The sequence below is a fragment of the Micromys minutus genome, assembly GCF_963924665.1.
Source record: "Micromys minutus genome assembly, chromosome: 13".
In the NCBI taxonomy this organism is placed as follows: Eukaryota; Metazoa; Chordata; class Mammalia; order Rodentia; family Muridae; genus Micromys; species Micromys minutus.
The window spans coordinates 2,349,259-2,362,456 of record NC_137982.1 but is presented as its reverse complement, the minus strand read 5'-3'; the positions used below and the strand labels follow the sequence as shown (position 1 = coordinate 2,362,456).

General features: G+C 51.0%; 1 protein-coding gene across 2 annotated transcripts in view; it reads left to right on the top strand.

The window, feature by feature from the left end:
* Window positions 1-10,445, top strand: part of NACC2 (NACC family member 2) — a 63,845-nt gene extending 53,400 nt beyond the window's left edge. For both annotated transcript variants that reach the window (XM_080927155.1, XM_080927156.1), the window contains exons 3-6: window positions 1,500-1,664; window positions 3,779-3,884; window positions 4,390-4,487; window positions 5,525-10,445. In XM_080927155.1, the coding sequence (XP_080783281.1) occupies window positions 1,500-1,664; window positions 3,779-3,884; window positions 4,390-4,487; window positions 5,525-6,036 (881 nt within the window). In that variant the 3' untranslated portion in view covers window positions 6,037-10,445. The remainder of the gene's footprint in view (window positions 1-1,499; window positions 1,665-3,778; window positions 3,885-4,389; window positions 4,488-5,524) is intronic.
* The last annotated feature ends 2,753 nt before the right edge of the window (window positions 10,446-13,198 follow it).

Here is a 13,198-nt window from a genome sequence, read left to right as displayed (position 1 = left end):
TAGTGAGGAAGGGCCCGGAAGCCAGCACTGCTGTAAGAACAGGTACACCGGTGTCTGATCTTGGAGCTCTCTCAGGGCAAGACCTAAGTCTGAGCCACCTGCCTTGAACCTGCCAAGCTCTAAGCCTGAGAGGCCAACAGGTTCTAGCTGTCCTAGGGCCAAGTTCTAGCTGCATCGCACAGATAGATACAGAAACACAGGCCCAGGTACAAACATAGACATGACACAAATATTCATACATACAGACATTCAGATACACAAACACAAATGTATAAACATACATAGGAGACACACACAAACACTTGCATAGGCACACAGATTCACAGAAACACACACAGCTGGGAACACTGGAATAAGTGATGTGACACTGAGATCCCTGAGCAGAGTGGCTTTATGTGTTACTCCAGTCTCTGTGGCCTGTGGGAGCATGGACAAAGGACTAGCTGAAAGCCTACCCCAACTGCAAGGCCTCCTGGGAAAAGTGACTGGAAGGGCAGAAGAAGAATGGAAGGACCAAGACTGTGTAGGACTGGTTAGCATCAAGGTCCTCCTTGGTCTTGCAGCATATAGGGTGCCCAGCAAGTAGTCCTTGTTAAGGAGTCTTGGCCCAGGCCTCTGTGACTTGTAGGAGACTGTTCATCTTGTCTATTGGATGTTGATGCTGGCATCCTGCACTCTGTAGAGGACACTTCTATCCATGACTGCCTCTGTGGGCAAGTGTCACTGGTTCAGCCTCAGAACTATGGGTACAGAGGAGCTCTTAGGCTCAGCCACCTGTTCTAGAAGTGGTTAGCCAGAACATGTGCAGACAACAGAGATGCCAGACTGCCTGGCTTTACTCCTGACAAATATTTAAGAGCACTTCCTATGCCAGGCCAAAGTAATCCGAAGGGACATATCCCAGAATATGCTAAGATCCCTATCCCCTCATCTGCTAAGTAGAACTAGTCATATCTGGTTATCTCTTGCATGCAGCCACTTTGAGGAGAGCTTGGATCCCTACTTGGAGTCCTGTTCACTGGCTGTCACCTCCATGAGTTCTTCTGGTAGCAGAGCTGGTAGCCTCACACTCTGAAAGGTGCAGGCTTCTGAGTTTAAGCTCCACCTGCCGCCTCGAGATCTCTTCTCAGGCTGTCCTAGATCCTGCTTCCTGCTCAGACACTCTGACCTCCCCTTCAGCTCTCTCCTCACCCAACCCATATTACTTGTTGGCTTGACACCTCTGGGAAGCACCACTCAGCCCAAACAGTCTGTGGCCAGGCATAGGCAGACATTCCTCATAGCAGTCTTATTCATGCTATCCAGCATCTTTGCAGGACAGTGCTGGATGTGGAGGTAGACACATTGCATCTGTAGTGTGGAGGGCTGGCTGCCATGGTCCAGGCTGCTATGGAACGCTTCTAATCTGGACCTTGGGGATTGTAGTGGACAGGCACAGTGTTAACAGCACAGGTTCACCCACAGGACTCCAACCTAATTGGGTTAGTTTTTTGCCTTAGTACAAGAGAAACCAGAGCCAGTGCCCCTGGAGAGCCGCTCCTGTGTCCTCATCCGTCGAGACCTGGTGGCACTTCCTGCCAGCCTCATCAGCCAGATTGGGTACCGCTGCCACCCAAAGCTCTACTCAGAGGGCGATCCTGGAGAGAAACTGGAGCTTGTAGCAGGTGAGGTGGCCCTACCCATCAGTGTATGCAAATGTTCTGTCTGTTATTTCTCAGAGCTATGAACAATACACTCATCACCAATCAGTCAAAAAGAAAGAAAAAGAACATCTTAAATTTCCTCTAATTTCCTTTTAGAAGAATGTGTCATTAAGAGGAGTTATTCAATTGAATTAATTTAGCATTTTAATTGAGTCCCCTGAGCTGGCCAGGCTTCTGATTGGCAGGGGCTATATCCATGATGCATTTTAATTTAGGTCACAGATAGAACCAAGTCACATAGTTACCAGTCTCTCCTACCCAAGTGTTTGGTTGTAGTGGAGTCCGGAAGCCCTTGGAGCCAGCGCCTTTTCAAAAACATCATCCCTTTAGTGTTGGGATGCTTGCATTTTGTAAGGCAGTATTCAGCAAGATCCAAGTAGGTGGTGCCCCATTGGCCCCCACAAGTTTCCTTTAATTGCCTGTTTGAGAGACGTCTCCCTTCTATATAGCCGTGGATTTTTGGAACTTGATATGTAGACCAGGCTGGCCTATAACTCACAGAAATCTCCTTGTCTCTGTCTCCTGGGTGATTGGATTAAAGGCATGGGCCACCATGCCTGGGATTTAATTGCTCTTTTTGTTTGCTTGGGAGGCAAACAAGCTGGACAGGTTCCTCAGCCCTGCACCTTAGCTCTGCCAGCCTGAGCCACCCTCTCCTGCTCTATCTTGATACCCCCTACTGGCACATCCTGGGTAGCATCTTTTTTTAAAATTTAATTTATTTTATTTATATGAGTACATTATAGCTGTCTTCAGACACACCAGAAGAGTGCATCAGGTCCCATTACAGATGGTTGTGAGCCACCATGTGGTTGCTGGGAATTGAACTCAGCACCTCTGGAAGAGCAGTCAGTGCTCCTAACCACTGAGCCATCTCTCCAGCCTCCTGGGTAGTGTCTTGAGGCCCACTCTCTTAACAGACAGGCAACCCAGATTCTGTCCAGTTGTTCTCCTCTCCTGGAAACTACTTCCTTAGAGATTTAAATTACCAACCAGCTCTCCAGTAGGTAGCAGAGTGTGGCTTTCAGGGTGGTATGGGGCTGCTCCATCCTAGTCCTAGGGCAGAATAGAATCTCTGGAAGCTACTAGAAGTCTCTCAGAGTGCTGTGATGTCTTTTAAGAGGGTAGAAGTGTTCCTCAGGCAAGAGCAGGTTCCTGTCTTCACCTCGTCTCTTCCTTCTGCTAAAGCCTAATAAACAGATCTGATGAGCCGATCGAAGAACCAGGCATGGTATGCACACCTGTAACCGAGTGCCTGGGAGGCTGCGGCAGGGGAATTGAGAACTGAAGGCAAGCTTAGGCTCTGTAGTAAGAGCTCATCTCAAAAGGTTTAGCCCATGCTCTGTCGGAAATAAGATGAGTAACCAGGTGGTGAGGGTGCACACCTTTAATCCCAACACTTGGGAAGCAAAGGCAGGTGGATTTCTGAGTTTGAAGCCAGCCTGGTGTACAGAGCTAGCCCAGGATAGCCAGGCTACACAAAGGAAACTGGAGACCCACATAAGTGGAAGTGTATAGCTAGAGCCACAGTCTGGGTGCCTCTCACTGTTTGCCTGTGCTCCCCATCAAGTGATGGGCTCTTCCTCTGCCGCAGCACCATGTAAATGGGGGCTCCCTGATCCCGCAGCTCTAGTCTCCACACTATACAGGGGTTTCTACATTGTTGGCTCTCTTAGGGTCTATGGCTGAGAATGGCTTCCCTGTTTACACCTGCGCTAGAGCTTCCATGAACACATGAGAGGTAGAAAGGCCTCAGCTGGATTCTCCAGATTGCTGTCCTTCTCTCCCAACTCCTGCCCATGGTTCTTTGGTGTCTGGGAAAGAACGAGGTGCAAAGCCAGAGCCAGAGCTAGCTCCAGAAAGTTCCTGAAGAGGTGGCAAGGGCTCAAGTACTCTAATCCTGCCCGTAGGCCTTACACAATAGAGAAACTGAAGGTAAGGGGTTGGGACTATGACAGGGAAAGGTTTGGCCTTGGCTTCCTCCAGCTTTAGAGCCTTCCTGCAGGTGAGAACCGAGATTGTTTTTGTCCAAGAGGCCTCTCTTCACTACCCACCCCTCCTTTTGCTGGCTTTAGGCTCCGGAGTCTACATCACGCGTGGCCAGCTCATGAACTGCCACCTGTGTGCGGGGGTGAAGCATAAGGTGCTGCTGCGGAGGCTTCTGGCCACCTTCTTTGACAGGTAGGTGTTTACGAGGCTGCAGAGGTTCTAGACTCTCCTTTAGCCGTGAGCTGTCTCGGTCATGAAAGGTTTGAGCTCTTACAACCTTCCACTTTTTCCTAACACAAACGTGGGCGTCTGACTTGGAGATGCACTGGAGGCTCCAGAAAGATCCTCCTATGTTAGGGCTCGGTCTAGAGGAATACTGTCTGTGTACCCCTCCCCAAAGAAATTGAAAAGCTATGTGTACACAACCATGTGCATGGGTCAGAAGAGCCCTTTCCTCAAGAAAAAGCAAGTCACTCAGATGACTCAGGAGCTCCCATGGATGATGCCTGGGTTAGTCACTTCCTACCCTTGTCACTCAGGTTGCCCACTCTCTGGGAGCTCTGTCCCTTAGAGGAAGATTGGCTCAGGAGACATACATACTTGTTCAGGGGGACACGGCTGGGTGTGGGAATTTGGGCTCTTTCACCCGGTGTGTGAACACTTTTGGACCAACTCTCCTTTCCTTATCCTCCTCCAGGAACACACTGGCCAATAGCTGTGGTACTGGCATCCGCTCCTCTACCAGTGACCCAAGCCGAAAGCCTCTGGACAGCCGAGTCCTGAACGCTGTGAAACGTGAGTGGGTAGTGAAGGATCACCCAGCAGGGTGGGTCTGGGGAACTCTAGGAATCCCAACTGGACTTGAGATCTCAACTCGAGGCAGGCTTAGGTCCCAGGGTCATTCTGGGCCACAAGCTCCTGTCCTGCATTTGCTTTGGCCTGCAGCACCGGGGCCAGGAGAGAGAAAAGAGCAGCAAGTAGAACTCATCTCGAGGTGTTAACGTCCTTGGTAGGTTTCCAAGTGTGATGAATTCAGCTGCGAAACTATTTTAATATGTGAAATAGATCTAATTTTCCTTTTTGAACAAAACCCCTTATTTACATGTTGAGGTTATTTTGAGCCTTTGCCATCTGTTCGGCCGGCTTCTGCCTCCCGCTCCTGTGTGGTGGGGTGGAGCCCAGTCCATCTCTGTGGCAAGCCACCACCCAGCCCTGTACCCTCAATGCAGAAGCTGGGCCACCCAGCACACAGGGCACAGCCACCCGGGGCCACTGGCCCAGGAAACGTCTTATCTTCTTAGAAATTCCCTTTGTGAGACCCATTCTACTTCATAGAAGACAGAATCACAGTCCTGAGAAAGAAATGACCCAGAGATGCTGCGAGGTGGTGAAGCTGGGCTCTTAGGGACCTGTTCTGGACCTAGGCCTGACTTTGGTTTCCAGCTCCTTAGGAAACAGAACGGGCTTTTGTTTTGTTACATTGATGGGGGCACCCACACTTCTTTGTGTCTGCTGTGTCTGAAACCGGAGACGGTGTTGGCAAGCCAACTGATCATATGGGAAGGACCAGATCATTTTTCAGGGGGAGGTGGGAAGGTTTGACACAGGTCCAAACCCGGTGAGCACCCAAGCACACTTTCCTTACTGTTAGAGACACTGTCCCAAAGAGTCATATGGGCCTCCTGGGTGACTTCTGGATTGACAGCTCAGGTCAGGTCGTCCCAGTGGGAATCAGGACTGCACACACTCCAGCCCTGGGCACCTTACTTCTGTGGACACCACAGTGGCAGGGAGAGGCGACTCTTACTCTTCCTTCTCTCTCTCCCATGTAGTGTACTGTCAGAACTTTGCCCCCAGCTTCAAGGAGAGCGAGATGAATGTGATTGCCGCAGACATGTGCACCAATGCCCGCCGTGTCCGTAAGCGCTGGCTGCCCAAGATCAAGTCCATGCTTCCGGGGGGTGTGGAGATGTACCATAGTGTCATGGGTGCGTCCGCCGCCAGCCTGCCCCTGGACCCCGAGTTCCCGTCTGCTGCTTCACAGGTGTTTGAGCAGCGCATCTATGCGGAGCGGCGAAGCGATGCAGCCGCCATTGTGGCTCTGAGAACCGATGCCGTGAATGTGGATCTGAGCACTTCGGCCAACCCTGCCTTTGAGGCTAATGAGGAGGTGGATGGGGCCGGCTCAGTTATCCAGGAGGTGGCTGCCCCCGAGCAGCTGTCCGCTGATGGCCAGAGCTCCCCTCAGGCCTTCGAGCAGGGCAACACCAGCTCCAGCAGGCCTCAGACACCAGTGGCCACGGCAACAAGAAGGCCAGAGGGCACCTATGCAGGGACCTTGTAAGTGGCCAGCAAGGCCAACTCACAAGGGACCAAGTACTAAAGCTGCTTGCATGCGTTACTAATACAAACAAATGTGATCAAGCCACTTACCTACTGAACTGCTACTGCTGCCTGACAAAAATGTGATTTTTATTCTGCCTGTATTTAAAATGGATGAAGGAAACAAATGCATTCAGTATACTGTAAACATTTAGGCCACTGGCCATGCTCTGGGACACAGGTCCCAGGGCAACTTTTTGATATTCCCCAGCTCAGTCTCCCATGGTAGTTCTCTCTCTCCTTTCTTGGGGAGGTAGGAGAGGCCACCAGGTTCCTGACGTCCTGCCCTGACCCTGCCTTGTCCACCCTTCCTATTCTCCCTGCTCTGAAAGCAGAAGCTGGGGCAGCAGTGGCCTGGGGCTGGAGGGACAAACATGACACTCCATTCTTACCCGTAAGGACCCCACTTCGACAGTGGGGGGAGTGCTGGGCCCCCAGAGGCCAGACTTCTCTTGTTTTCATTCCTCCCAAGAAGCCGCCTCTGTGTGTGTGTGTGTGTGTGTGTGTGTGTGTGTGTGTGTGTGTGGTGTGTGTGTGTGTGTGTGTGAGAGAGAGAGAGAGAGAGAGAGAGAGAGAGAGAGAGAGAGAGCTCATGGGTGCGCAGGAAGACCAGTGACCTGCAGTAGCTGAGGCTGGTCACCTGGGGGTGGGGGAAAGATGAGGTGTACCCCCCTCCACACCTGCGTTCTCACTCTGCTCCACCCAGACCCCCAGCGGCTGGCCTGCTGACCCCCCCAGGGTCTTTGTCCCTGGCCATGGCTGCCCTCACGACCCTCTGCCTCTCCAGCCACTCTGGGATTTTGCTTGTTTGCTGTTTTTGTTTAGTTCAGATATATTTTGTTTGTGGTTTGGAAACTTTAAGACCAAACACAGAAAAGAAAAAAAGAAAAAAAAAGGAAAAAGATAAAAGAAAAGAAAAAAGAAAAAAAAAAGAAAAGGAAGAAAGAAAGCGAGAGATTAGCATCCCTGTCCCCAGCCTGCTGCAGATTTGGGTAAATACGCGCCCATAACCCCCATCTTGGCCTCCCATTGGAGTCAGGGGGCCCAGGAAAGTACGGCTATCTGTGTACAGCCAAGCTAGGCTGCTGTGGGCCTGCCTAGCAGGGCACTGTGGCCTGGGGTGGGCTCATGGCTCACCCTGGGCACCTGTGTAGTTGGCTGCAGGTACAGACCCTGCAAGCCTGGGCCGGGGAAGTTGGCAGGTGTAGATCTCACTGGGGACCAGAAACTTAGGATATCATGAGGATGGCACCTGCAGGGGCCTTGAGGACAGCTGGTGGGCTTGAAGCTGGTGTTTTATCATTTTTAAGTGTGGGACATGCTCCTGAGGCCACTTACCCAAGTGTCTCTTGGACTCTTGTCCGGGGACTGCCCGCCCACTTGCGATACCTAGCAGCTGCTGAGGTACCCGAGGACCGCTCTCGATAACAAACTTGAAAGGTCTAATCCCTAGCCCTCTATGCATCTTGAGTTTGCTGCCCTATGAACCCCTCCTGTGTGCCCACAGGCTGAGCAGTCTCTTCCCCATTTGGAGGGTAGGAGACCTGAGGTGCAGTGTACACTCCCTGCATGGCCTGCCCTCATCTTGCAGGCACTTCCCTGTCCTGGGAGCCTCACAGGTAGACCCCATACTGTGCTGACTATACATGTCAATACATGTACAGTCATGCGTGTATAGTCATGTCTTCCCCCTCCCCTTTTCTGAAAGACCTGTGGTGTGAGAACTGAGCTGAGCCCCCCTCCCCCTGCTCCTTGGTAACCCAAGGCCTGTATTCCTGGGCCAGCTCGGAGGCTAGCTGCCCAGAGACGGACCTCTCACCTCTCCCGTTTCCATCTTAGTCCCAGGTAGGTTGGAGCCCCAGCCAGCCCTTTAGTGACTTGGACCAAACCCTCCTGGTGCTGGGTGAAGACCAGAGAACCATGGAGGGTATGGTAGGATTGGGGACAGGGCTGTGCCCTTCCCCTCTGGAATATCCCTTCATCTGCTTCCCCCACCCAAATTTGCACTTTAGTTTGACCATTTGGGGACCTTTGGGAGACAAACCCACCTGTTTTGGTTGGTGGTAGAAGGGCTTTTTCTCATCCCTCCACTCCAAGATGGGCATGGTCCCCACCCTCAGCATAGGGAGGGTGCTGCTGGCCACTAGAGGAGACGGTGGCCGCACAGAATGCCTGACCACTGCTCGGGCTAGCACAATGTCCTCAACCTCTGTCCCTTAGTGTTTATAATTGCCATCTGTTTTGTTCTGGGTAAGGAAGGCAAGAGCTATAGGTAAAACTTCAATAATATTAATTAAATGTGAATGGATTCTGAGCTCTCCCTGTGCCCCGGGTGGGCCAGGCAGAGCGTTTTGCACTAATGTGTCCCATGGTGGACATGGTGGGGAGCGTTTGCAGACATGCATGGCCAATGACTGTACCTGCTTGGGGGGGCACTCCCTCTGCATTCTGAATGTACTTCGAGGCAGGCGGGTGGCAGGCCTGGGCTCCGAGGGGCCTTCCAGAGTGCCTTAGCATCTTTTGATTATTTTTTCCAAGGAAAACCAATTTAAAAAACCAGACCCCCTCCTTTGTTTACAAGATGACTAATTCCAGAATCGGGGCTGTCTTGTCCTGTCACGTGACCCTGACTTGTCCAGACCCTATAGGTGAGAGCCTCTCAGCATCTGTCAGATGTCTACACCTCTGTTCCTAGCTTGACTACTAGCAATATGCACATACTATGTAGAGTCGATTGTAGAGACTGTTGCTACATCAGCGTCTTTGCCGTGAGGACAGTCGGGCAGTTGGGACTGGATCGGATTGGAGCTGCTGGGGCAGGGCTGCATCCAGCCGTTACTCTTCTGTCCTCCCAGAGCAGACAGTAGTCCCTGAGGCAGCTGGGATGAACACAGCAGGTCCAGGGCAAGGGACCAGAAACAGTGCTGATAGTATGAGCTTGGAGGGGCCACCTGCCTGTCTGCCTGGCTGTCTCAGTACTTGAATTCTGTATTGTTTTCTATACCAGTCGCTTCAGCTAACATATGATTTGGTGTCTCACTTTGCCCTTGAATGTGGATGCAGTGATGTGTGAAAGGTAATTGAGAGACTCTGAGGGGTCCTTCGTGGTGTGACTGAAGGTGTCGAGGAAAACTAGCTGTGTGGTGTTTGGTTAGAACCTAGAGGAAGGCAGAAGAAAGGGTCTGTGAGGGCTTGACAGGGTCAGTAACCTCCAAGGGACTGTGGGGCGCCTGGTGCTACCTGGTTCGACAGCAGGAACTTCCTAAGCCCAGTGCTACCCCCATGTCTTGCTCTGCCCCACTGCGCCCCACTGCACCCTGCTTGGGTTCCCTAAAGATGGTGATTCTTAGCTGACGTGGGAAGGGCAGGTGGCCCGTCAGCCAGCTGAAAACCCGAAAGACCCTGTTAGAATCTGCTTGCCATGGATCCCAAATTGGAATGGTGACAAGCATGTGACATCTCAGCTTTCCACTGCCTGGGATGGGGCTTGGGATGGGGCTGCTGCTGTGTGGTTCTTCGGTCAGGCAGCCCAGCTTGCACTGCTGGGGGAAGGGCTCGACACAGTGTTTCACACGCGGCAAAGGTGTTCGCTTTTGTTGGTTTTGTTCTCCTAGAAAAGGAAAAGGGTGCAGGATCTGACACATTCTGATCCAATAGCCTCTGCTTGTGTCCCATCGTCGCCTCATTGCAAGCATTTTGCACATGATTGTGATTTTTATGTCAAAAGAAGCCAAAATTTGCAATACTATTTTTAGTAGACAAAAAAGAGAACTCAGTATAAATTGTGTAAATATTTTTGACTTGAACGTTTTGGGTGGCTCTGGGGTACAAGGAGACCATCCCTTCAGTGGGATGTTTGCAGAAAAGGACCCAAGGAAGAGGGTTGTTTCGAAGGCACTGTCTAGGGGTTAAAGTAGCATCGTAACTCATGACTGTTAGAAAATACTAAAGTCTGTTAGCTGCCCCAACCTCTAAGGAGACCTTCACAGTACCACTGAGCTAGAGCAGACACTTATCTTGGCTTTCTTTTGTTTAGGGAGGAGGAGGCTTTGTTTTTGTTTTGTTTTTTTGTTTTGTTTTTTCTTCCTTTCCCCCCCCCCCCCTCCAGCATCCTCCTCTCTCTGTGCTGTGACCCTGTAGTGACAAGACTGTTACTTTGTAGCCATGGCTGAAAACATTGTATCAATAATAACAACAAATACAAAACAAACAAAAAAAAACACAGCAATGTCGGCAAGCTGACTAGGGAAACCCGAGAGCTGTGAGCCTGTGCTCAGAGCTGTTTCAGAAGTGGAAATCCATTACAAAAGGATGTCATCATTAATTGTAAAGCGCTTTGTAAAGTTCACATTTACAGAATAATAAAGTCAATTCAAACCCAGCTTTCCTGAACTTTGCTTGACCTGTGGTATGGGGACACAGTATCAGAGAAAAGTCAGGAAGAGATCTGACTGTGGAAGAACATAGGAAAGTTCCTACTTGAGAGACGAGGGAGTGTGCCATTGCCTAGATCGAGTCATGGTTTTATTCAATTTATTGTCTACACAATGGCCCTTCCCCTTCACCTGGCCCACCTGCCCTCTTTTGGATATATGGTTCCCTCTGTCCCCTCCCCTTGGCCAGGTCTGCCCCCAAGTGGGCAGGGGAACAACTGCATGTGGGCGGAGCTTCTCTGAGCTGAACTGGGGTTCTGGATTTGGGCCTGGAAGCTGTTCTTCCCATTTCTCTCTGCTTAAAGTACTGGCTGAGCTTACTCTGGGCTGGAGGGCTGGGCAGGTGAGCAGGCTTTAACATGAGTCTCTTCAGAGGGTCCTGGAAGCAGCCTCTGGGGTCTTACCTTGAACCCTGACACTGAACATCCCATTAGTAAAGATGACTACCTTCCAATCCCCATGGCTCTTGCTTTTGCAGCCTGTGAGGGTTTCCCCGGGGCCACTTTTAGTCTCCTGATAGGATCCCAATCTCTGTCTCCCTTTTTATATGCTTCATACTACCTGCTCTGTGGAGTTCAGGATAGATTTCCTAACTCACCCATATTTGTTTTTTGTCTCATCAGGAGCTAGTGGGTTGTGCCATGTGTATGTCCCCAGAAGAAGGTGCCTTGTAGCTCTGTCCAACACAGCATGATCACTCTCCACCTCTCCCTCCTCCCCCTCCTCTCCCCTTCCCCAACTCTTTTTGAGACATGGTTTCTCTGTGCAGCCTCAGCTCTCCTGGAACTCACTCTGTAGACCAGACTGGCCTTGAGCTCAGAAATCCCCTTGCCTCTGCCTTTCACGTGCTGCCTTTCACGTGCTATGCGTCACCACCCAGCTCCATCACTCCCTTAAAGGAGTATTTGAGGTAGGATACTGGTTTCCGATCATCCAGAGCCATCTCCTCCTATAGGAGTCTCTACGCTACACACTGTCCTCATCAAAATGCCCAGAGAACAAGGTTACGGCGTTTGAGGTGAGCATTGAGAATCCCTGTCACATCCTACCGCCAGCTCCTGCTTGGACCAGAGTCGGTGAATCCATGCCCACATTCAGGGGTGGGTGTTAGAGACACAGTCCTTTTCGGGACATATGACCTTGCCTCCAAGATCCCTACCTCTGCTGCCACGACCCCCACCTAGCCTTCATCTGCTTGGGCTGGTAGATGCTTAGCCTTGCACCTTGGCTGCTAAGGAACCAGAAGGGGCTAATGGATGCACACCCAGAAGGCCCCAAGATCTACAGGAGCCAGGGAGTAGTGATGTGTGGCAGGTTTTGTCTTAGCAGGAACTTTGAAATTGGTCGCTCAGTTCATGTCAAGTGCCAGAGTCATTCTGGCTTTCCAAGAAAGAAGGCTGTGAAGTGCCCCCGGGGGTTCATCCTCATCCCTGCCCTGTGACATGTGACCTGGAAGCCTCTGACAAAGGCTCCTGGCTTTGCCCAGCTTTTTGATCCAGCAGAAAGTTGCCTGCTGCCCAGGGAGGCCTGCAGAGGGTGGGCTTAGGGAACCTGATAGACTCAAGTCCTTAAGTCCCATACTCCTGCATTGCTCACAGGAGGGCCAGCCCCTCCCTGCCAGTTTAAGAGTGACCTTAATGTGACTTTGGACAGAGCCAGCCCTACCAACGTGAACATATTCTGTTTCTGCCACCCACTTCTCAAGGGATCCTCATGAAATAGAGGAAAGCGAGGGGGTGGAAGGGTACAAAAAGCCTTAATCTCAGCACTCAGGAGGCAGAGGCAGACAGATCTCTGTGAGTTCAAGACCAGCCTGGACTTTAGAGAAAGTTCCAGGATGGCTAGGGCTATACAGAAAAACAGGGGGGGGGAGGGGAGGGAGGAGGAAAGGAAAAGGGGGAGCAGCAAGGACTGGGCAGCAGTTGGAAGGCAGAGAACCTCATTCTCTTTCATCTGTTAGGGTATAAGCTTCTGAACTAGGGCGGAGCCCTGCAGCAGTGGGCGGGGCGGGCCAGACACCTCTCCCTTCCTTGGACTCAGGCATTCTTAGTTACGAAGCTGGTGCCAGTCTTCCCAGATCCTTAGCTGATATATGGACAGGAGGAAGACCGAATTCAAGCAAAGCAGGCTCCCTCCTCGGGAACCATGGTAGCTGTCTGGGCCGGGTAGGGGCAGAATAGGGTAAAGAGTCAGGATTTCTATGGGGCCCCAGCGTGCATGTGATTCTATCCTGAGGCTGCCTCGGGAGCAGAAATTATCTCAGGAGGGATGGTGAGTGGGAAAAGGCGCCATGCCTGGTGACCTAAATTTAATCCCAGGAATTTACATAGTGGAAGTAGAGAGGTGAGGTCAGCAAGCTGTCCGGATTCCCCCGCACACTCTATGCTGTTTGTTTCTCTTGCTCAAGAAATGTAATTAAACATGTCAACTTTTACAAAGTGTGTAATAAAAAAATAAAGTGACTATTAAGCTGAAAAAAAAAAAAAAAAACACGTCACCCTGGGCTGCAGCGATTGCTCAGTGGTTAGAGCGCTGGCTGCTCATTCAGAGTCTTGTTTCACAACCAAGGTTCTGATGCCCTCTTCTGTCTGATGTCCTCTGTTGTTTTGCAGGTATATGTGTAAACAGAGTGCTCATATACATAAATAAATAACTCAAAAATGTGTGTCACCCCAAGAGAATTACATATAA